At 38.8% G+C, this 24,434-nt stretch overlaps 1 protein-coding gene across 9 annotated transcripts in view; it reads left to right on the top strand.

The window, feature by feature from the left end:
• LOC135495713 (TOX high mobility group box family member 3-like) overlaps window positions 1-24,434 on the top strand; it is a 95,355-nt gene that overhangs the window by 62,179 nt on the left and 8,742 nt on the right. For 5 of the 9 annotated variants that reach the window (XM_064784582.1, XM_064784581.1, XM_064784576.1 and 2 more), the window contains exon 2: window positions 15,590-15,664. The exons of 2 other annotated variants lie outside the window; for them this stretch is intronic. In XM_064784582.1, the coding sequence (XP_064640652.1) occupies window positions 15,638-15,664 (27 nt within the window). In that variant the 5' untranslated portion in view covers window positions 15,590-15,637. Of the gene's footprint in view, window positions 1-14,024; window positions 14,078-15,589; window positions 15,665-24,434 lie in introns of those variants that run through there. 2 more of the 9 variants (XM_064784578.1, XM_064784583.1) reach the window with 2 other exon arrangements.

Genomic DNA, 24,434 nt, shown 5'->3' on the forward strand with positions numbered 1-24,434 from the left:
ATTGGAAATTTTCAAATTCAATTACAAATTTCAAATTTTTGATGGACAACGTGGGCCTTTAATGTTTCAGTTGATGCAATGCTGCATCTGCTGTCATTTCGATCGCCATCTATCAATTAAAAAGCGGATCTCAATGACACCACCACGTCCCTTAGGAAGAAACCCGTTTGACAAAACTTGTCAGTCACACGACTGAAACCTCCATCTTGACACAAAACTATCGTCACAAGCTTTGTGCTACTGTCAAATCGTAGATCCCTGAAATAAACGTTGCAGTTTTTGATTTGCACTCGACAGTTTGGCTTTAGAATTGTGACTTGTTGTTCGTACAGTGACCATCAGTTTTAATCCTTATATCACCAAAGAAATAATGATGCAGCACAAAATATATACATCGGTGTGTAGTTCATGGTTCAGGCACGTTTTACATAGACGTAAACTAAAATACAGAAGAAGTAAAATCTGTTATAATCGTAATCACTTTGATCTGAACCTGACAGTTGGCTTTAAACCTTGACATGTCATTTGAAAGAGCTGTCCCTATTCTATCTGTACAACCAAGGGACTTTATTATGCACACTCAAAATGTACAGTGATGAATCTAGATGATTCATATACCGTACCATATGCACCTTTGAGCAATTGACATTTTCGACATAGTTTTAATCGTTCTCCCGATCAGAACATCAAGTAGACAATTAGATCTTGCTTTATTTACTTACTCTTGCAGACAAAGGGGATGATGGGATCATCCTTGTCTTTGACTTGTGCCGAATCAGGTTATTTAACCCCTTAAGGAGTAGAACCTCTCTGATGATGACTCCCTTCAGCCACAGGACCAAACCCATAAATTTTGGCTTGTACTTATTTCAATCCATTATCCCTTTTTAGCATATTTAGGAGCAGAATCTTAAAGTTTTGCTTTCGAACGAGTCAATTTCGTGGAAATGTCATACAAATAGTCGTGTTTTTGTCAAACCAATTCTCGTCTCATCCCTCTTGGGACAGCCAGTTTAATAGAGGGGTATACTATCAGTTCTTCTTCCAATAATCGTGTTGTTTACACAGAAAACTAATCAACCACAAGTAGCTGGAATATTTGAATCGGCAAATCTTGAGCATAATTGCACCACTTGTCTCTAACAAAACGATGCATCGCATACAGTCGCACGTCCAATTCTTTTGTTTTTCTCAGGTTATTGTTTGCATTGTCGTTAATTTTCGTAGTTTTGGAGTGGTTGTTGAGGATGTGATAAACTTTGCCTCATTGTTCTAATCTTGCACCTAAATTAAAGAGGATTGGTCGATTTTTCTGGTTCTTCATGTGTATGTAAAGTGGCCTACTAATTGGTGATATTTGTCTCGGGTACCTGTGATAATTATTGCATGCGACGAAAATATCTCATTTATGTCAATTGTAGAACCTTAAAAATTACCCAGATCAAAACATGGGAAAAGTACAGGCCTGGTGACAAAAGCACACCGGTCATCTGATTTATTCCTCACAGAAGGAACAACACCCAATTTGCCCAACATCCAGTTCGTTTTGTCCCAGGGCACAGGTCAATAAAACGAACTATAAGCTAATCACGGAAAAACATCTTTTAGTTTGCGATCACTGGTATTGAAAACTTAATAAACGGCAGAAACCCCGCTGGCACCCCTCGGCGAAATCATCGCAGCAAATGTCAACATCCACATAGCAACGCGGATCCAAGGTTTGTCGCATGACAGACAAACCTCAGGAGGGACGACGGCCCGTGGCACAAATTTTAAGAACCGTCACGTTATTCTTTGTTAAACAATAGAGAAACAATAGTGAAACAGTGCACAAGGCCGTCGCAAACACTTACCGATCTCCCCGAGTCGATACTTTGAAATTCTATCTATTTATTATAACACCTTTTCGGTTGCGAAATGGTACATAAGAAATTCGCTCTATTGGATTAAGAAAACTCTGTAATGCTTGCCAGCTCCCATTTGTTAAATGGATGTAATTTTATCTCACCCTTTCATCCATTAACAAAAGAATGTTGCTGCATCAAAGGGTGGCAGGGAAAAACATCCAGAGGTGGGGTAAATAATTGTAATAGAGGCAAACAAGTGAAACTAGCAGATAATCACAAGGGCAAAACAGGTGATTAAGTTAGTCAGGTTACAAAGTGACTGATACATTTTTGTACAGTCTCCATTATCACTGGTTTGGACATTTTCTGTCCTCTTCAGGTGTCTATGATACTACTGTACATTTACTTGCCCTTGCTGGCTTAAGCCTAAGAACCCCCAAGAAATGTGTTCCATGGGGGTCAGTATCATCAATATTATCCTGATGACCCATGAGATTAGTCATTCAGTTTCTGTATCATTCTGCAACAATGCATAAGACATGTAAAACTAAGACCCGATTTTATTCCATCTTTTGCGGGTTTATTAAGATATCCTAGTGTTTGCTGTTTGATTCTGTGAGTCCAGAGTGTAGATCATTTCAAATGCTGAGAATATAATCATTAGACCTGACATATTGGTCTAAATTCCGCCGTCGGCAGTGTGCAATTTCAATGATTTGTCTCTTCAACAAAACATGGACAAATTTTGGGACTCAAGGTCAATTTTGTGTTCTGGAAACACTTTGTTGTCATCTTAATGTTTGATAAACCGAAGAAAATTGTTTTTTAAGGGACGAAAATCCCTCTCTGTCTTGATGGGCTGTGAAATCTGTCAACGTTGCTCTGCTGCCATCAGCTGTCTGTCAACAGCAAAATTGATATCTTCAGTGAGGTTGAGTGAGTGAGAGGTTGGTGGAAATTGGTAGACACTCCAACAACATCTACCTTTTGAGTAGCTCAAGGGAAACACTTCCCATTCTGTGCATCAGGTCAAGAGGATCAAGGATGTGATTCACTTGGGTACCTCAGCAGGTGATTTGAGCCCAGCTGTAACAGTACTTTCTACATGTTGTACTAAACATCCTTCTGCAGCATTTCATAAAAATTAATCGAATGCATAAACATGATAAATGAAATATTTAGCATGGAAGAAACCCAACTCTCAAAATATCTACCCATTACATGCAAAACATCCCAAACATGCGAATTATCAATTAAAACCATTTCAAATTTTCTAAATCCATGAAATGCGAAACTAAACGGGTCCATTTTATATCAATCTGTGAGTTATGATGAAATGGAGATAGAAAATGGAGAATTGTGAAAAAACGTCGCCCACTTTGTGCCAGTGCGCTGCATTCGCATGAGTCATTCATCAGGCGGAAAAAATTTCAATGCTTTAATGCGATGAATGGGATTATGAAATAAAATCTAATCAGTAAATTAGCGCTTTTTAACCCGTGGTGGATTCGATTTGAGTACATTATTACCCACACATTGGAAGTTGAAATACTGGATGTTGTTTCTATGAATTTGTGTGACTACATTGTTGTTGAACATGTTGAACTAACCACTTCACTGCTGTAGCCCGAAATTTCGGTCCAACGTGCAAAGACACGCGCTCCTGTAGACCGGAATTATGGTCTGATGACGTCATGACGTGATTTACTACGAGGCATGACGCATTGAACATTGTAACGTCATTGCAGGAAATGACGCAGTTCAGTGGTCAACCGAATAACGTCAAAAATTTCCAGTTGTGAAAAGGTTTACCCAGTATAAACCTCCTTCACCAACTGCCAACCAAAACAAGCATGACGAAAACATTTCCCTTTTATTTTTATGCCAGTTTAGTAAGCTACCTGTGTCTGGAAGTATAAAACTGCCCACCACCACTAAACCAGACCTCATTAATCTTCTAAATTGTGCCCAGGATCCGGTGAGGTGAAAAATCAATTTCGGTACTTGAGGAAGAAGATGCTGCGTTAATTCTTAAAGGCATAACGTACGTCATACCCTTTAACATTGTTTGCGATCAGGTTTTATTTCTGCTCAAAAGGTTCATTCTCTATCTGTTCCTCATCCTTCATGTTTTATATGAAGGGACAGTCAGAGATTGATTAGCTGACAGGCTGTTTAATCTTTTGAACTTGCACTGCAGTTTTGCTGTTCTTCCTGTTGTTCTTACCCTTAGATCGATGACTCGGGGATTTTAATCCCAAAAGGTTTTTGATTTCTATTGAAATGAGTATGGCAGCTATCAAAAGAGGGAAAATCAGTGATTACAGCAATTGCTATCAATAGCAGACATGGGATCTTTTTTGTCGCAGACAACAGCAATTTTAATTGCAGGTACCTGTGATTTAAATCGCCTGTTTGCCCTGCACTTTCTGATTCTCAGAGTGCTGGATCCAAACCGGCCTGTTCTTAGAAGCACTTAGAAAGACTTTGGTGTTATACTGCCCTAAAACATTATCAATGCCATTTAAAACTAGCTTTCGATTAATTTAAAACTGACCGTATAATACTGGTCCGTTAATACATAAATGACAAAAGATACAACATCCATTTGGATTTTTCTGCCGTTGCTCCGGCTGATTTGATAAAATATTAAGTGGAATATTGCCATCTCATCTCAACATGCTCAATTAAGGAGCAAAAAATCGATGTTTTGAGGAATAATGTTTACAAATTGATATGGAAAGTGCTGCTTTTTAGCCAGGTTTGCCCTCGTTTCACTTAAAATGTTCAAAAGTTTCTATCTAATGTCGAGTAAGAGGAGTCTTTGGCTTAGAATCGCTTTATTCATTAGTGAAACAGAGGAAAAATCGGCAAATTCTGATGGCTGTGTTCAAGATTTCCGTGAGAGAGACAATTTTTGTGAGAGGGAACTTCAGGCTCATCCATTAGGCTTCTGCGACTCGGATTTTAGTTTTTGGAAAAGCTATATTTGTGTTTTCTGAAATAAAACTAAAAGTCATACTCAATAGACCACTCTCTTTCTCCAGCTTAGTAGCGGTCGTGGTCACGTGGTAAAATTGCAATCACCTAGCAAGTTGTCCTGGTTCTGTTGCAGGTTGCTGCAGCAAAAATCACCTGTTTGCACAGGCCTTGTATCACACTTTCCTCTCATCAAAATTACTGGTTCTAGCCAAAAGTTTATATTTCTGTAGAAGGTGGTACCCAAAGACACCATCAATACGTAGATCTGTAATTTGCAGACAAACCAAGCATACTTGATAACACATTCTGACTGCACGGTCGGTCATAACCCTTGCATACAGCCCTTTCTGACCACTTCATCAAATCCAATCTCGTAAGTGCAGTGTTACCCGCCTTGCACCACCAATGCACAGATTTCGCTATGTCGTTGCAGACAGTAAGATGATGCAACCTGGATGATGCATGATTGCAGTGACTTTTCTCTAGCATCGCAACTCATCAAGGTTCACTTAACCCAATCTCCAATCTACCTTGGTGCCATCAATGTCAGTGTCCTTTATGCAAAACTAACTCTCAAAGGTCACAGTCCCTTCATGCAGTACCTTGACTACATCCAGAATGCACCGAATCAGCTATGCCATCATAAACAGTAATGCAGGATAATTCATGATTGCAGTGACCTTTCTGTAGCATCCCAACTCATCAAGGTTCACTCAACCCAATCTCCAATCTACCTTGGCGACATCAATGTTGATGTCCTCTACATGCAGGATTAACTGTCAAAGGTCACAGTCCCTTCATGCAGTACCCTGAGTACACCCAGAATGCACCAAATCTTCTATGCTGACCTAAATTAGCCAGAATAATTCATGATTGCATGACCTTTCTCTAGCATCCCTACTCATCAAGGCCCACTCAACCAAAACTCCAATCCACCTCTGATCAGATGAGATCATCACATGTCAAACCGTAGAGAATCAAGTGTTTCTAATTCAATCACAGCCACGTCTTGTCGATTTCTGGAGATTGGCTTTATGATGTGATTGTGAGGCTGTTTTATTGAGTCTTACTCCCTCAGATGGAATAATTGGTTTTGACAGCTCTGCAGTATTGGGGTGGATCAAACACATGCTTGATTGATCTGAGAGGAATCATCATGATGGCATAGCGGGATGGGATAGTGTTGTATTGATGCTGCAGTCTCCGTGTTATATGTCTGGGTGATGTCATATCTAAGTGGTGTCAATGCAAGGGACTGTCTTTTAGCTGACAAGCCCGACCATCATGATTGCATAGCGGGATGAGATAGTGTTGTATTGATGCTGCAGTCTCCGTGTTATATGTCTGGGTGATGTCATATCTGGGTGGTGTCAATGCAAGGGACTGTCTTTTAGCTGACAAGCCCGACCATCATGATTGCATAGCGGGATGAGATAGTGTTGTATTGATGCTGCATCAGTGTGTTATATGTCTGGGTGATGTCATATCTGGGTGGTGTCAATGCAAGGGACTGTCTTTTAGCTGACAAGCCCGACCATCATGATTGCATAGCAGGATGAGGTAGTGTTGTATTGATGCAGCAGTCTCCGTGTTATATGTCTGGGTGATGTCATATCTGGGTGGTGTCAATGAAAGGGACTGTCTTTTAGCTGACAAGCCCGACCATCATGATTGCATAGCGGGATGAGATAGTGTTGTATTGATGCTGCAGTCTCCGTGTTATATGTCTGGGTGATGTCAATGAAAGGGACTGTCTTTTAGCTGACAAGCCCGACCATCATGATTGCATAGCAGGATGGGATAGTGTTGTATTGATGCTGCATCAGTGTGTTATATGTCTGGGTGATGTCATATCTGGGTGGTGATACGTGTGACGGACTGTCTTTTAGCCATCGAACACAATCATCACAATTGTATAGCGGGATGAGATAGTGTTGTATTGATGCTACATCAGTGTGTTATATGTCTGGGTGATGTCATATCTGGGTGGTGATACGTGTGACGGACTGTCTTTTAGCCATCGAACACAATCATCACAATTGTATAGCGGGATGGGATAGTGTTGTATTGATGCTGCATCAGTGTGTTATATGTCTGGGTGATGTTAGTGTGACGGACTGTCTTTTAGCCATCGAACACAATCATCACAATTGTATAGCAGGATGAGATAGTGTTGTATTGATGCTACATCAGTGTGTTATATGTCTGGGTGATGTCATATCTGGGTGGTGATACGTGTGACGGACTGTCTTTTAGCCATCGAACACAATCATCACAATTGTATAGCGGGATGGGATAGTGTTGTATTGATGCTACATCAGTGTGTTATATGTCTGGGTGATGTTAGTGTGACGGACTGTCTTTTAGCCATCGAACACAATCATCACAATTGTATAGCAGGATGAGATAGTGTTGTATTGATGCTACATCAGTGTGTTATATGTCTGGGTGATGTCATATCTGGGTGGTGATACGTGTGACGGACTGTCTTTTAGCCATCGAACACAATCATCACAATTGTATAGCGGGATGAGATAGTGTTGTATTGATGCTACATCAGTGTGTTATATGTCTGGGTGATGTCATATCTGGGTGGTGATACGTGTGACAGACTGTCTTTTAGCCACCGAACACAATAATCACAATTGTATAGCGGGATGAGATAGTGTTGTATTGATGCTGCATCAGTGTGTTATATGTCTGGGTGATGTTAGTGTGACGGACTGTCTTTTAGCCATCAAGCACAACTGTCACAATTGTATAGCGGGATGAGATAGTGTTGTATTGATGCTGCATCAGTGTGTTATATGTCTGGGTGATGTTAGTGTGACGGACTGTCTTTTAGCCATCAAGCACAACTGTCACAATTGTATAGCGGGATGTGATAGTGTTGTTTTGATGCTGCATCAGTGTGTTATATGTCTGGGTGATGTCATATCTGGTTGGGGTTTATGAGGGACTGTCTTTTGGCTGACGAGCATAATTGTCATGATTGCATAGTGGGATGATCTTTGACCTCCCAGGTTTTCATTCTAGCCTATTGGCATCACTGCGGTACTGGGCGTATCATGCATTGGCATTATAGCTTGCTACAACAGCGGACTGGGGATAAAATGCAATAGCGGAGGACACTTCAGTCAACACTTAAAACATTTAGTGTCATCGGAGTCAATAATGTGTCCACTCAACTCGGACATGTCTAACAGATATTTTCCAATTAGTTGTATCCATCAGATTCGCGTCTGCTAAGAGGAATACAGGTTGTAGCGAATATAATATACTGAGGTCATTACAGAGATGATTCATGTGTCAATAAGTTATATTTACCAAGGATTCGTGACATTTCAATTAATTTGGCTCCGTTTCTCCATGTGATGATGAATCAGGAGAAAAAGCGTACATTCCGTTGTTAAAGAAAGTAATAGCTTTTTTAGGCGCTTATATTTGTAAATGGAAAATTTCGTTTGATGTATCGACCTCCGCAGTTCGACAGACTATCAGAGTGGATGCTGGCACAAATGGGACCAGTTGACTCTTTAGTCCAAGTTGACTATATGTGACTCCCCGATATCATTTTAGACAACAGATTTGTCCTATAGTGGCTGAGCAGATGACATTGTCACAGCAACAACAATGGCAGTAGTGAAGTGTGGTGACGTCAATTGTGACATCATCGACAGGTGGTACACGTTGTTGGCGATGTAAGCAGGGTGAAGGGAACAAAATGACGTCCAAAATGGCTGTGATAATGATGTCACTGCGTAGCCCCATTAGGACGTCACAAATACAAAGTATTGTCTATGGAGCTGATGCATCCTCGGTATATATCACCGAGAACAGGCCTCGTACAGAAACAATCAAATCAAGTAGCCTCCTGGTGTTCAACCCCATAAATGTACCAATAAATACTCCAGGCTTTTATCTGCGGCTATTTGGTGAATATTTATGTACGAATTCACCCCTGAACTTTTCATTAGTAAAATGGTGTTTTAAATAAATTGTGTATCGTAAATTTCCAAGCAGAACTATCGTGAATGTTATTGCCTTTAAGGCTTAGTGCATTGTGTGAATGGTTGGGCAAAAGTGTGATGTTATAGATTGGTTGGTGGATGCACGACTCTGCCCCAAACGGGAGATTCCATCTGCTTGTCTGGTTGTCAGCGACGGCTCACGAGCCCAGATTACCTGGTTTGATTTGGGAGTTTTCTCTCCCAGACTGGTAGCTTACCAGGGCTAGGGGCCAGTTTTCCTGTCATTTTACTGCATAAAGAACATATTTTACAAAAAGACAGTGCACCACCCATCCTGAAACTCATTGCCTATACTCCCTTAAAACGTTGCCAGGATTGATTGGATGCAAAAACCTTGGTGCTCAAGATGGGCAACACCCCTTGGGGCTAGAAAGGGCCCCAGGGCACCATGCACCTGCTAAAACTCTTTACCGGAAACCCTTAGGAATAGAAATGTGATCTACAGTATCTCGTGGTGGCGAACATCAGGATTATCCTGACCAATAATCATAAAAAAATACGAATTAGGTGTAATTTGTCTCTTGGCAATAATATTGGCGTCTTTTTCTGTCAAGTGAGCGCAGTCATTTTGATATTAGACACTAATTACAATTGACATGTGACAAAGATAATTGTGCAACCATCTGACATAACTGTTGCATTTCAGCATAATTAGATAAATATTAAATATTGAATGTGTCAGCTCAAAGTGGAAAAAACCTTAAAAGTTACTTGTGTATGCATTTTTAGCAATTTTTTGTGTTTTGAAATGTTCAATTTGAATAAAGAGTGGGTTGATGAGACCAAGTTGTCTGTTGATCATGATGTTAGGTTCGGCCTATGTGCTGATTTCTTTGTAATAATCGTTGAGGCATCTTAGATAGGTGAAACTAGAGTATATCCTGGTCGGTGAAAAATACGAAAGATGATACACGATACTTGGACATCATATACACTGCATCATTGATTTGCGATTCTAAAACATGATGGCGTAATTCAATACGATACTTTAAGGATCTATTTACATATTAGTGTAAATACCGAAACGTCTTTATGAAAAGAATCGTCCAATTGCAGTTCTTGCCGATGACATCTCAATGGGGATTTTCCCGATAATGAAAATATTTGAGTCTTGGTATGGACATTAGATGTTTCTCTAGAGATTCTGCATTGAAATCGTATTGAATTACATTTCCAATTAAAAGTTTCTCTGATATTTTTCTCATGTACTTGTATTGATCTGATGGACTCTCTGCTCTTTCATAAATAAAGCCGGTGAAGGTTTTGTTCCCACAGGCACATAACACCGAATCAGACCATTCCCAGGCCTACTGACTAGTGTGTTCTATCAATTTTCGTGCATTGTGGCGGGTGGGCCGGGAGGCTGATTCGCCAACTTCAAGTGCCTGTGGTGTCCCAAAAGAAGCGAAAGTTGAGGTAGAAGCCTAAATGTTGCATTTTGCTGGCGGCTTTCTCAGCATTTGGCCTGTTCTAGATGGTTTGCTTGACCTTGGCAGTGTGTGTGCATGTGAAAAAACCCAGAGAAGAGAAAAATGTTTGAAAGGGTGAAGCCTGGCATTTGTCTCCAGTCTTAAGGCTGTTAATAGTGCCACCTGACATTGCTTCCAAGATATGGCCAGCTAAAATTATTTCATCATATCTCCTATTGAGATATATATCAAGCTCTGTCTTAATAAAATAAAATGTAAACAAAGCAGTTGCCTTGAATTGGTCTAAAAACCACTTAAAACATCATTTGAAAGCACTTACACCCTTCATTAAAATTTCATATAAGGATTTTGAAAATCAAGTCTGGTCTGCCCATCAAGGAAAACTCAACTTCAGACAATTCTAACGAGTTTCCTCCATAATCTGAGTTGAGATTTCAAATGAAATGTATCTACTGACAGTTTAATGGATGAATAGCGCACCGGGATTCACTGAGAGATGATAACTTCGTTATCTCTCTTCATCTCGACAGATTTGTACTACTATCGTTACAAGTGTACAGACTCTTGTTTCATTGATCTGAGGTCAGGGACTGATTTTCAAGAAAAGGGAGATAGTATGCACAAGGGTTGTCTGATGCCGTTTGCAATGTTCAATATGGGGAAATGATTGGCTATACCACCTTATCTGATGGTCACAAGGCCATGATCCAACTTGTTCTTTGTCATGTGTCAGTTCATAGGAATCTTTGTCTCAGATCGGTAAATCTATAGTAAAAGTTGTTGCTGTATTTTAAGATCGTCGCCCACTGGTGGTGGAACTCTGTTGTGGGGAAACAAAATGGCCGAGTCTTGGGGTCAGAGAGAAAAGAAAGTGATCAGTGAACTCTTCAAACAGCATGTACAGCATTGTATGCACACAGTGGCATTGCATGCACAGTGGCGTTGTATGCACAGTTGCATTGCATGCATAGTCATAGTGGCGTTGTATGCACAGTTGCATTGTATACACAGTGTGGCTTTGGTCAGCATTTTCTATTCAGTACTTGTGAAATCGGATGGTGCAACATCATGCATAGTATTTGCGAGACTCTGTTACAGAGGTATGAAATAACAGAGGATGTCCTCATTAGTCAAATTGTCGGTAAAATGCATCAACGCTTATCAATATTAATATTCTGGGTATTTTTGGTGTCTCATTGTAATAGTATCAATGATATACTCTAGTTTCAACCATCTAAGACTGTTTCTAAATGTTCAAGAAACCGGAGGTGTTATGTGCGTTGTCGTTTGATGTCGTCCAAAATGATAAATTTGGATAAACCAAAGTTGTCCAATGGTCATGCCCAATTGTCATACCTTTGTGTTTATTTCATAGTAATTAATAAAGCAATCTTACTCTTAGATCAGTGAAAGCAGAGTAATCGCTATAATTGTCATAATGCCATATTTTCATTTCATAGTGGTAAGTCTCATAATGCCTTCCAAGTATTGTATTGGACCTAATGGATTGATATCCTGTGGCCGGAAACTCTAATTACCATATGACTGGTCTAGATGGGTTAATGAATCTAATCAATCAATACCTGTCCACCCTCTGAGTGAGTGGTCATTACCAATTAAGTGTTTGATTGGTGTTGGTTGTGGTCGCGAGGTCACTAGTGGTATTGACATCTAAACATCCTGGCTCATCAGTTGTCAACCGTAGCTGTTGCATAAGGCAATATACATTACACTGCAGCTTCTATTTGGAACCGGTTATAGCTTTGAAGAGAACCTTTGACTTCAGTTTATTCTCAACCATAGCTGTAGGACTGACAACTGAATATTCGGCGGAAATTTTTCACATTGTCCTGTTGGAGCCATTTTACACTTTGGCTCAATAGAAATGCTTTTAAATGATGCTAAAATCATCAATTCACCCAGAAATTGATGAGAAGATCTTCAAAATAATGGAACCATTGAAAGAACAGTAAACGCTAGCACTGAAATCTTCATCAGATTGAACTAATATGTGGGAATATTTTCTATATCCAGGACAACTTCACCAACAGGGTTCATTGTCCTCAATCCAGTCTCTAATTACTCCCTCATCCCAATCAATGAGCATCCCTTGTTAATTATTAGTACTTTGAATGAATTAGTGGGTACATTATCCACGGGCAGAATGACCATAAAATAAAGGAAATAATTATCGCGGATGCTATTTGATGTGTTGTCATAAAAGAGTGATTCGGCCTCCGGGGACACGTTAAAACGCGCACTAATTAAAACCAATCGCGTAATGGATAATGTACACACACTCCTGGGGATGACGGCCATTGATCTGGATATCAATGGTATGTTTTACTCTGGTGTTGTGCTGGGGGATGGACCCCATATCCCCCATTAAGTGCCTTGCAATTTTGGATACAATAAAGTAATACGTCTGGGGGTAAAACAAGTGGGTAAGTTTTTTTGGTGATATATGATTACTACTAGGAGACACAAAAAAGTTTGTATACTTTTGATCTTGAAAAACTACCAACATATAAATTTGGTTTTTACCAAATTTCTGCCTCATTAATAGCTGACTACAGAGATCTACACATTTGGTTTCTAGTTAGTTTGATCCCTTACCTGCAATTAATTTTCAGTTTTCAGTTTTGTTTTAAGTTACTAGTTAATATATATAAACAATTTCGGTATAAAGATATTTGAAAGGACAGAAGCCTTTTATTTTCGGCAACCACCACGCATCTCGTTGAAAACGTCATTGGAGCATTTCAAAAATAGTGTCAGTAGATTGAGGATGGTAGATCCTTCATACAGGAGAGGTGAAAATTGTAGTAGCGAACTTGACAAAACTCTTAACATCTGCCACAGAGAATGAGAGGTTGTGGCTTGCTCAAGCCGTTTCAATTTGCCTGAAAGAGCCAAGCGCAGCACAGTGTGTGCACTCAGACGGTGATATGAATAATGACTAGCAAATGCTTTTATCTAAAACTCCATGTACATTTACACTAGGCCTTTCTGTACAAAATTGAAGTAAAAGCATTTGCTAGTCTTTATTCATATCACCCAATGTTTCTGTATTAGACTTGGGATTGTGAAATGCTTTCACTCAGAAAGTACATGTATACAGTACTGTACAATTTGTAATTGAATTTGAATATTTCCAATTGCCTGAAAACGTACTGAATATGAATTTCAATATTGCCATTGTGTAAACAGATACACAAATACTATAAAAACCAAGTTTGAGCATATTTGCATGATTTAAAACTGCACCACGGCATTGTGTATAACTGCATTTTTCTTTTCCCTGAGCCACAAAGGGACAAGCGAGTACAAATGGTGTATCACTTTAAATGGTTCTCCCCAAAGCAAAGTCATGATTAGGATGCTGATAGGTTCAAATTTTGAGTATATTTCGATAATTGACCTGGCTGCACCTAACCAGTACCAGTATAGATATTACATGGTGATTAGTTTTCATAATACTGGCATAAGTTATTCTGAGTTCAAAGTCAAAGCTTTTTTGTATGGGTCTATCTTTTGAATATTCATAAGGACAAGTCAATTACGTAGGCCTAGTAAAAAGGTTTTTCATTGATTCTAGCACCTGGGAACCTCGATCAGTTGTGGGCCTGTTTTGATTACCCCCAATGAGTTAAGCTCTTTTATTCCATTACATCGGGCATTGTTTTGTGGCAAAGCTGTACAGTCTGTTATTTCCATGTGGCCTCTTGGGGGAACGGGTTCATTTTGACATGTTGGATGACTCCTGGCTATATGCAGCATGTGGGAGGTGAGTTGCCGACATTTCCTAGGTCTGTCTGTTTTGATCTTCGCCATTTTGACACGTGAGGCTTTCGGTTTTGTAGACTTTTCCGTCAAACTAGTGATCATTGATCCTTATCGTTGCATTGAATATAACATGCCTCTTCGATAAAACTGCTTTACAAGCTTTACAAGCCCTAATCACCCTCATGACCAAAAAAAATGTCATGATTTGACCAGATCAGCGGCGACGTTTATGGATGTATGGTTGAATGCATTTCAACGACATAGGAGATATAATGCAGGATGGTGAGAATTCCCCTATGGCAGCAGTGCAAACTCAGTGCAATGTAAACTAAAGTACGCCATCTATCTGTACATTTTAGATGAACAAATTCTTTCTAATCATCCATGCATCGCCTATTCAATTCATTTCCAAACCGTTAAAGAGCTAATTAAAGCAATTAGCTGATGAACTAATTAACACAAGTAATGATTACACATGTACATCACACAGAATATCACAAGTTAATGACACGTTGCCATGGGAACTAATGTTTTTGTGTCATAAAGAGATAATGCCATAAATGGACGAGCGTTTGATGGCGCACTTTAAGCGAATGGATGATATAATCAAAGAGGAACGATCGTCCTAATCATCCATCTTGACATTTGACGATCAAGGACGCGTTTCTTCCAGCGGAAATGTTTATCATGAGATTCTCTTTGGATTTTCACTTTGGGCATTTTTTGTGGGACCCTCTTTATGTCTTTGAGCACTGATGACCTTCACTCTCTGTGCAGAGGTGATAGTTGATCTTCCTTACGAGAATAGATGTACATCATTTCCAATGATAAAGTGGAACTCAGTCAGAAAATTGCCCTGGTCAAATTTACGAAAAGATAGTGGTGTTGCACCGCACTAGATGATCCATTAGGGTAGACCCAACCAATGCTCTTTCAATGTGTCAACTATGACACACCAGCTTCCCAGGGCTATATGTAACATTACTATCTGTGTTCACACTATCATAGTTTTGTGACAAGTGGTCAGCAAAGTACCTTTTGCCAGGTGTATCTGAAAAACGCTTCACTCGACAGCTCCCCTGAATTGTTCTCATTCTACGCCATAGAGACTATTTCACGAAGTCATCAAGATCAGCTGTTCAGACTTCTTGACTTGCTCTGCAGTTGATAATTTCATCAACGTTTGATGAAGTGCTCTCTAAATGAGAAAAACCGCTCGATCGATTTGATGTGACTGGCGATCATCATCAATATTAGTGTGCTAAGCTTGATAGAAATTCTATTGGGTCAAGTTCACTATTTGGAAAGAAACAATTGGCAGAAATCTGGCCAAAATGTGTCAACAAAGAACACAAGATGGCGCCTTTACCGCAGGTCGTAATCCAGGACTCAGTATCACTAGTACTTTAACAGATGTAGAATGACATTTTTTGGTACTAACAACTTAACTTTCATTCCTACTTCATTATTTCGAACCAATTCGGTTTTTATCTACCACTTCATATTTTTTCAGGAAAATGATGTAAAATCGGTGGATCTTGCATTAACCCTTGACTCTTTCATGAGCTGTGGCCATATGGCCAATGAGGTAATAATTGCGATGATTTTTTAGTTGGTATATAGGTCAAACTACAGTCCTATCTCCTTTGAATTTCCTAATGAGGTGGCCGGTGCATTTTGTATGGAAATTGGTGAATGTTGTATGCATTTTGAATGGATAGTCTGTGCATTTTGTATGGTTTTTCTGTACTATTTGTACTCAAAAATATACATTTTGTATTGGAAACTGGGAGTCAAATGTGAGATAGACTGTAGTTAGGCATGGGTCAAGGGTCGTAGAAGCAGTAGGTTGCATCCCATTGGTAACTTTTGCGTCCTTTTTTATCTCGGGTGTTGGACCAATATTTAGGTGATGGTTTTTCTTCTCTTACGTTATCACGCATGGAAATATGGCCCATGGTAATTCATGACCAGCTTTGATACAGGGTGTCCCGAATAAGCCATCTGCAGACAGTTTTCAGTGTTCAATTTTAATTTTTTTGATACACACTGTATTTGGGAGTTTTGGGAGTCAAAATGACCTGAAGCTTATTGATTTCATGGACTTCTCAAACAAATTTCTAGTATTGTTCAACTGTCGCCGTGCTGCATCATAAAACTCCGCCAGGGATACTGTATGTCCCCTGCCTCTTTGGCCATTTGATCCTGGCAAATTGCTGGCAGTCATACTACCAGCAGTCAACCAAAACACGAAAAATGATACTACCATTGAAAAGTTTTCCATATTAGCCTTTCTCTAAACGTGATATCATATTGCAAATTTCTCCAAACAATGCAAGCACTGCGTAGGAAACCTTCAACCCTAATTTCAGCACGCGTGCGAGTTTTTTTTATATCCATTGAAATTACCCCTACTGTGGCTTGGGGGTGGATTTGGACTAGCCGTTGGCCCAAAAAAATCCCATTTAACCGTGAATCATTTTGTTCGAAAAACATTTCAAATGACACACTATACCTGTGGAGTGGGTCCTGAATGATTTGTTCAGTTCATGATTATTATAATATTTTGTTACAGAAGTTTTTTTCGTGCCGTGGGGTTTGCACAATGGAGTCATTTTGTTAGCACGATGGTGTTTTTAGCTGCTTTGTTTTGTCAATTTCAGCACAGAAACTGCTCATCTTACAGTTTTTTCCTTCTTTGAAATTGAATTAAATTGTTTAAGTTGACCTATGGATGAAACTGAGTTGCCATTTGAATAGAAAATTCACGCTGTAATTCAAATCTGTAAATTGTTTGATAAATATATTTTAAAGCATTTTAAACCTCCCTCTGCACACTCACACAATCTATGTTTTCTGATATCACCCCTGGAAAAAAAAATTTTGAAGAAAATTTATCAGATTATGAAAGATTGAATTGATGTTTACATGTTGAAAAATAGAGTGAAATCTCATTGTAAACGCATCATTCTCGATGATAAATGAAACGCTACTTAATAATAAAAGGAAAGTTTTAATGGTTACAAATTCTGCACTCGTAATTAACAGAATTTAATAACTTCTCTTGATTAATGAGAGAGTAATCGCATATTTGAATCGAGCAATGATTTACTAATTGTAAAATACGTGTAATTTCATTGATGTGTCAAGTAGAATGGGCGACGATCCATCACCGTTGAATTCTGGGTAATGTCTATTCGAGTCGGACGTTTAATGTGGTCGGAGTTGGGGATAATGACATGATAAAAAGTCATGAGTCACAGGGTCCATCTTGGAAACAATTGAAAAATTTCTAACTCCAATTTTGATGATTTGGATGCCGGAATCAATTTACCATAACCTCAATCACTGTCTGATTTAAACGAATTATAAAACATGCTAGGCAAACATGAGTTGAAATTAATCAAATTAACTGGAATTAATTTGAAATTTTCAAAATTTCATATGGATGGAAAGAGGTTATTTAGATGAATTTGAATATAACCTTGTCACCCTTGAGCCATGGCCTCGGGACGGAACATCTCGAAATTAGTTTGTATGCAAACAGGATGGGTTCGAGACATTTTCAAATGTTGTTTTCATGTTCAGGGCAAAGAGGAAAATCTAGTTGGTTTGAGATTTGGGTTCAATTAATTCTCGATGCATATAAATTCAGTAGATGCTCACTGTTTGGGACATCCCTGGAATTGAAAAATGTTGTCCTTAACCGAGGGTTGTCCTGATTAGAGATATCAAACCAAATGAAAACCAATTTGGGACCAAAACTAGCATCCTTAACGAAGAGGGCGCCCTTAATAGAGAGGTGTCCACTAACAGAGTTTCCAATATGACGACAAAGGATTCCAAGAAAGATTCGGACGCGGACAAAGTCATGAATAACCGAGACTTAATGATAATCTTTGTGCTGATTTAATTGTATCTTTGATCAATGATTGGAATAGGGTGATTATGATGTTAGTGGTTCTGTGAATGGGCTGATCGGGGTGGCGTATTGATGGCCGGGTGTCAGGCGATGACACTCACTCATGTCGCACAGATAACTTGATTGACCCCAAAGAGATTAGTCTGTTTTCTTCGGATTGGCAGATTTTCAAATGGAATTGTTGTGTGCATTCCCTGATTTCCAGATGGATTTGTGATGGCAGTTTACCAAACAGTTGTTGAAAAGAAATCACAATGGTATATTACTACAGTACTATCTTCTGTGGTGTCATATTTGGCAATGGCATAAACATAATGCATTGCGACATGCATCCTAGTGCATTGCATCATGAGAACAGTATTTTAGTCTATGGAAGTGGGTATAATAACGCGACCGACATGTCTGCTAGTCAATCCTGGTGAGGTGGTTAGCATCCGAAGATTTAAATGAAGTAAAGACTCTGGGACGTCAAACGACGTTGGGAAAGATTGCTTCAAAATCCCTTGGAAACTGAAAATCGAACTTTGTTTTGTTTTGCATTAAATTCCAGTCAAACCGCCCCCTGTTGTCTGCTGCTAAGGGAGGTTCCACTGTACTCTGAGTGTCCCATCTCTTTCACTGGTACATCATCGCTCTGAAACCTGTGACCCTGAGAAAATGACACGCTAATGATAAATGATGTGATGTATGATTCAACAAGACACCATTACCAAGATGCCTCACCATGATTCAGTCATCACCTCCTAAAAGACTTGATCTTCAATATAACCGCGCAATTATTTTCATATTGGCGTAAATCACTCTTCAGCGTGATTCACAGTCATTCATCGATGTTGTGGTGTCATGTGCTGGAGAACAGGGATGAGACTTTCAGTAATGATATGATGATTTTGAGTAAATCTGCAGCAAATCTGTCATGTAAGTCAACAGGGGTTGTCTACTGAAGTTTTCAAACTGAAGTTCAGGGTATCAGTGGTATCAGTCTAATGTTGACCGAGCCATGCCCTGTGACACAATTAGTCCCATAAATTTAATGGAACAATGCTGCCCCCCTCCCTCAACCAACATCCGTTATACAGCCCGGACTCTATTGTGAACATGCCCATCCCCGGATACCACAGAAAGATATATTGATTGTAAATATTTATGAAAAAAGGCATAAAGGGGTCCCAAACCAGAGATCTAGATCCAACTGCCCCCCTCTCCCCAACCAAAATCCTAAATACAGCATGGATTCTATTGTGAAAATGCCCATCACCCATGCAGATACCACAGATATAATATCTTGGCAAAAAAAGGCATAATGGGGTCCCCCAACCAGAGAGACCACTTCCTTCTCCTCCGATCAGAATCCTATATACAGCCCAGATGGTCTTGTGAACATGCCAAGTCTCATGTCACAGAACTCCTCCTCGTCATATTCCACAGTTCTCCCTGGACAAGTCTCTTGATCTATTGATCAGCCTCATCTCTAAGTAAGCGTATAAAAACATGATATCGCCAGCATTGCGTTGCAGGAGATGGAGATCGGTACTCACAGGTCAAGGAGGATTAATTGCATCGTTTGTTTCTCAATCGTTTGTTGTTATTCTAATCACTGCAGAGTTTTGTTCCATCCGAAAATGTTTGATCACGGAAGATTTTTCATGAGTTTTGACTTGAAATTGAAAGCAACTTAAGTTCATTTCATGAACATTTGGCATTCCATTGAAAAAAGCCAGCTGAAATTTTTTTTCAGTTGTACGCTTTCAAAAAAGGCCTGTTCTTAGTGATGTAGATCTTGGTGATTCTGGCAAAGCGATTATATTTCGATGCTCGCATCTTTGAAGTTTCAGATGAAACCTACCTACCATCATTTTCAATTGCTAGGTTTCTGTTTGAAATCACCAAACTTTCGATTGTCATTTTCTTTTGAAATGAACTGTAGTTAACCCTTTCTAGGTTGTAAATATAAAGTTTTGTAAGAATATTAAAGGATAAGCAGCTTGGTAAAGTCTTACTCAAAAAATTTGATGAGACAGCACCCTCTGATGTATCACCTGTGATAATAACACTTCCTTGTTTCTTTTCCTCTTCAATTTCGTAATCTTGATTTATCTCACGGTTCGCACTTTAAACTATTACTCAAAGAAACATACAAACGTATGGGTTAAAAAAATGAATAAGACTTTAAGAAAACTCTAAGAGAATTTTTCCGTGTTTTACTTCACAATGATTTGTGGAACCCCGTCGATTGTCTCAATATCGTCTCTCCAGATACGGTTATTATCCGCAATTTAGCGTAACAAGAACGACAATCAGCAACTCAAAAAGGCGCTACAACAAAGCTTTGTACTCTGAGATAAGAAGAAAAGAAACTATGATTCACAAAGGCCTCTTTAGGACTCGTCTAATTAGCGCCAATCATGGCATCAGACATTGTGCAAGCAAATTAAATATGAGAAAAAGTGGTCGCAAGTGGCAGTGAAAGAACCCGTTTTTAAAAAGTAGACCGTTTTGAGAATTGCTGAATTGTGCGTTTGTAAATGGTGAATACATTATGAGGTTTATCTTTACGATATCAAAGGGTGATTTCATTTCTGTTTGGTCAGAATGAGCGCAATGTGGATATTGAGGAGCTGGAGCTTTTCATTTGCTATTGAGGGACGGGGCTTCATCATCTTTGACCAACTTGAACCTTGAAAACGGCTCTTTTTTCACATATCATACAACTTTAAAAACATTGACGTTGATATTGACAGCTTTGCAATCAAGACATGTCTCAGCGTTAAATATCGGCACAAAATCGGAACCAATTTGTGACAGCAATATTTTAAAGGTGATTACTTCGCAGACAGTTTTCCAATCATTCATTTCAACATCATTATGAACCAGATTGAATCTAGTCAAAGTGAATGTGTTTTCAGTCACGGGAGATGTGAATTACAGTTCTGGCCACAAGTAACCAACCTCTTTTCTTGTGCTACAATTTTGCTCAATTCCTCAGGTGCCCCACGCAAACAAATGATTTTTGTTGCGGAGATGAGTGATAAACAGATTGCTCATCTGCAGGTAATACCAGTAACTGCTTTGTTTGATATCAATTCAAGGTTGCAACGTACAGCAATGTTCGTCACAGGTTCAAGAAATCATCATCGCAAACAAGAAATTTTTTGTTGTGTGCGATCATTATTGCAGGTTGTAGCAACAAAAGTCGCTCATTTGTGGCGTACTTTAGAATGTGCTGGAGAAGCATCCCCCCAAGGAAATTGAGACATTTAGTTCTGGTTTGGATAAATTCATGTACTATTTCGATGGCCCATGAGTGGGTTCTTGAAAGTGCTCCTCAAAGCTCAAAACTGAAGTGCCACGGCAAACAATTATGTGCCCAATGATTGCTATATATGTACATTCTTTTCTTGATATCCCAAATTATTCTAAAAACTGCATGGAATTTGTTGGAAATATCTAATATTGATCAAACTAGTTTGTGAAAAGTATGATCCTATCACAAAATTGACCTGAAATATTTGTCGATTTGATTTATTCGTGAAAATGTCACAATTTATATTCATCCCACGTCAGATGAAATCAGTGGCATTTCATGTAAAAAAAATCTCAAATGGAATCTGTCACTTTGCAAATTATACCCTTTCAAAATGGTTGAAGTATCATGATGCCTTATCAGTAAACTCAGAAAACTGTTTTTTTTCCTGAAGTGGAATGTTTCTGGTATTGATTTTTTGTGCGATTTCTTGCTACATGTATTATGATAATTGTCGTGTCAGACTTTATTTCCAAAAAACTTTTTACTAACGTGGCATTTGGTCTAAATCAGGTGTACACAGGGAAAATTCGTAAAGTGAATTCGGTTTGATCAATACAATTGCCATCGAGCGCCTCAGTCAGTATATCAAAGCGATAATGCATCATCAAGTCTTACGCACACAAGTTTTTTATAGGAAGCCTATTGCGGGGCCGTATTGTTCACATGTTCATCAGGGTGGATCAGAGTTATTGATCTGCACCAGACTTAAAAACAGGAAATGAGAATGAGCGTTTTCACCATCCGAGAAAATGTACAAAGTAGGCCAGAGCACTGGGTGTGCGAAATCCCCTTTAAGTTTAAATCATATAGACGCATGTTTTGCAAATTTTGACATCCAGTGGTCTAAACATTGTGCTGCCACCTGTGGATTCAGTGATGAACTATGACACAAGCAAAGTACCGACTGGTTAACTCTCTGCAAACTACAATAAGTTCAGAGACAATAAGATGGACTCTTTAGTTGACTTCGTATCTCGGCTGACCTTTTACAAACTTCTCCAATGTTATCCCATAATATTATTCATTGTGAATTATCATACAAAATCATTTGATAACCTATCATTGCGATTTTTTCGCCTGAGAAACTCCTGACTGGCAGCTCAGCTCTCCTGGCAAATCTGTTTCACCCAAGTCAATTGAATCCTCATGTACATTTCCGTATCATTCCATTACAGAACACATGTTCAATTCTGTCAAGTCATCCTGAAACAAAACATAGAATTCTAAGTTGGATTTCCTCCGGCATTGTTTCAAAAACATCATTAGAATAAAGGCTATGTCAGTGAGTTATGAATTCAAAAGATTCCGGATAAAGAACCGCATGTTTTTGAATTTTTACAAAAATTATTCCGCCCCGGGCACATTGAGTCAGACGCTTTGAAGTTTGATACATGACATTTGACTCGTGGTCTTTTATCGTGATACAATGTAGCTGTATATAGACAGCTCTAATCATCTCATAACAGATCAGCCTCCGAGGTATTTCTTCCGCAGTTTTCATTGTTGTCGATTTTTCCTTAATCCTATTACAGCGTTATTTCGGCGATAGAATGATTTTTATTACTGGCGTTAGTTTTTTCCAACTTGTAGGAATTCCTTTGCGATTGTACTGTTTTTATGATCATCTTTTGAAATGTGATCTATCGATTTTAGTATTTTATTACCGTAACTCTTCAAGAAACTTTATGAAGTTTTATGATACCATCTCACTGAATCCTAGCGTTGGGAATTTTATGATACGAAATATATGTTTAAAACATGTTTGCCTTGACAGATTTAAAGGGGTTATTCACTCTGACCAAAAGTTGAGTCCAAAAAAGAATTATAGGAATTTATCGCCCTGCGCTGGTAGCATTTATGCCGAATACCACATACAGCGTGAAGAAATGCTTAGATGTCCTTCTGAAAGCTTCTTCTAATGGCTAAAAGCCGAACTCTAACCTTATCAAAATATCCCGCAGATTTTTTCATTATTTTCATCCTCCTCTAAACGAATTCGCATTCCCTAAAGCATTGGTTACCACGGCAACTACCCACTTAATCAGCGTCGAAAATACATCATCCAGATTTTCAAATTATACCATCAAAGCATGATATGCCGTCGTGAAAAATTCCCCGTTTTTTCTCGCTTGAAAATTAAGTCTTTAAACTTCTTAGTAAGAGTATTTGAAATGAATACTGCAAAATATACATCCAATATTTGTAATCTGAGCCTTTTTTTCTTAAGACTATTTCGATACTTAAGAGGAAGTGGGGTAATTATAGAAGTTTCCCCTTAGGTAGGGAGGGATTTTTTAGTCAATTAAAAAGCGATTTAAAGGCCTACGCTCTTCGTTAAGAAATTTGAAAATTGAAATTGAATATGAATTTCAAATATGCTGTTGTGTATACACTGATATAGATATACTCTGTACGTTAGTTTTCGTCATGTTGACATGGTTGATACATGTGGTTACTATACAGTGGCAATGTTTATCTCTTGGCTTGATTTCATGTGTGATGCAATTACATTGAGGATCGTTACAGTTATCGCGCTTTAAATACCAAGTTTCTTGCTTCAAAAAGTTGAAATTGAATTAAGATTTCCAGTTGTGTACATAGGTATTAGCTGATATTTATAAAAGACTAGTAAATGCTTTTAATTTAAGCTTCATGTACATTTACACTAGCCATCTCTGTAGAAAACTGTAGTAAAGGCATTTACTAGTCTTTACAAATATAAGCCATTGAATGTAATTTTCAACACATCTGTTGTGTCGACCAAATTAGATGCATTGTACATGCCAATTTTTATCTTGCTGGCATGTTCAGTCGCTGCGTGACAGCCATGGTTATTGCATATTATCAGTGGGAATAATGTAAACAATGTACAGGAACAAAACATGCGTTTGAAACTTATGGAAATTCTGAATAGTATCATATCCGGCTTCCGTTTCTATCAGACTCCGAATGTTGGAAGCAGACTCTGTCAAAATTGTTTGTGAAGTATTTTTCAGTCTCGTTGATGAGCACTCATCAGCCGTACTTTATGACATCAACACAAATTGGATAATGTTTTGTACGTTTCTTATTTTCAAGTATGTGTCATCAGTGAAATGATATGTTCTTCGGATTCAGTCTAAGTTGACC

The sequence above is a fragment of the Lineus longissimus genome, chromosome 11, assembly GCF_910592395.1.
Source record: "Lineus longissimus chromosome 11, tnLinLong1.2, whole genome shotgun sequence".
In the NCBI taxonomy this organism is placed as follows: domain Eukaryota; kingdom Metazoa; phylum Nemertea; class Pilidiophora; order Heteronemertea; family Lineidae; genus Lineus; species Lineus longissimus.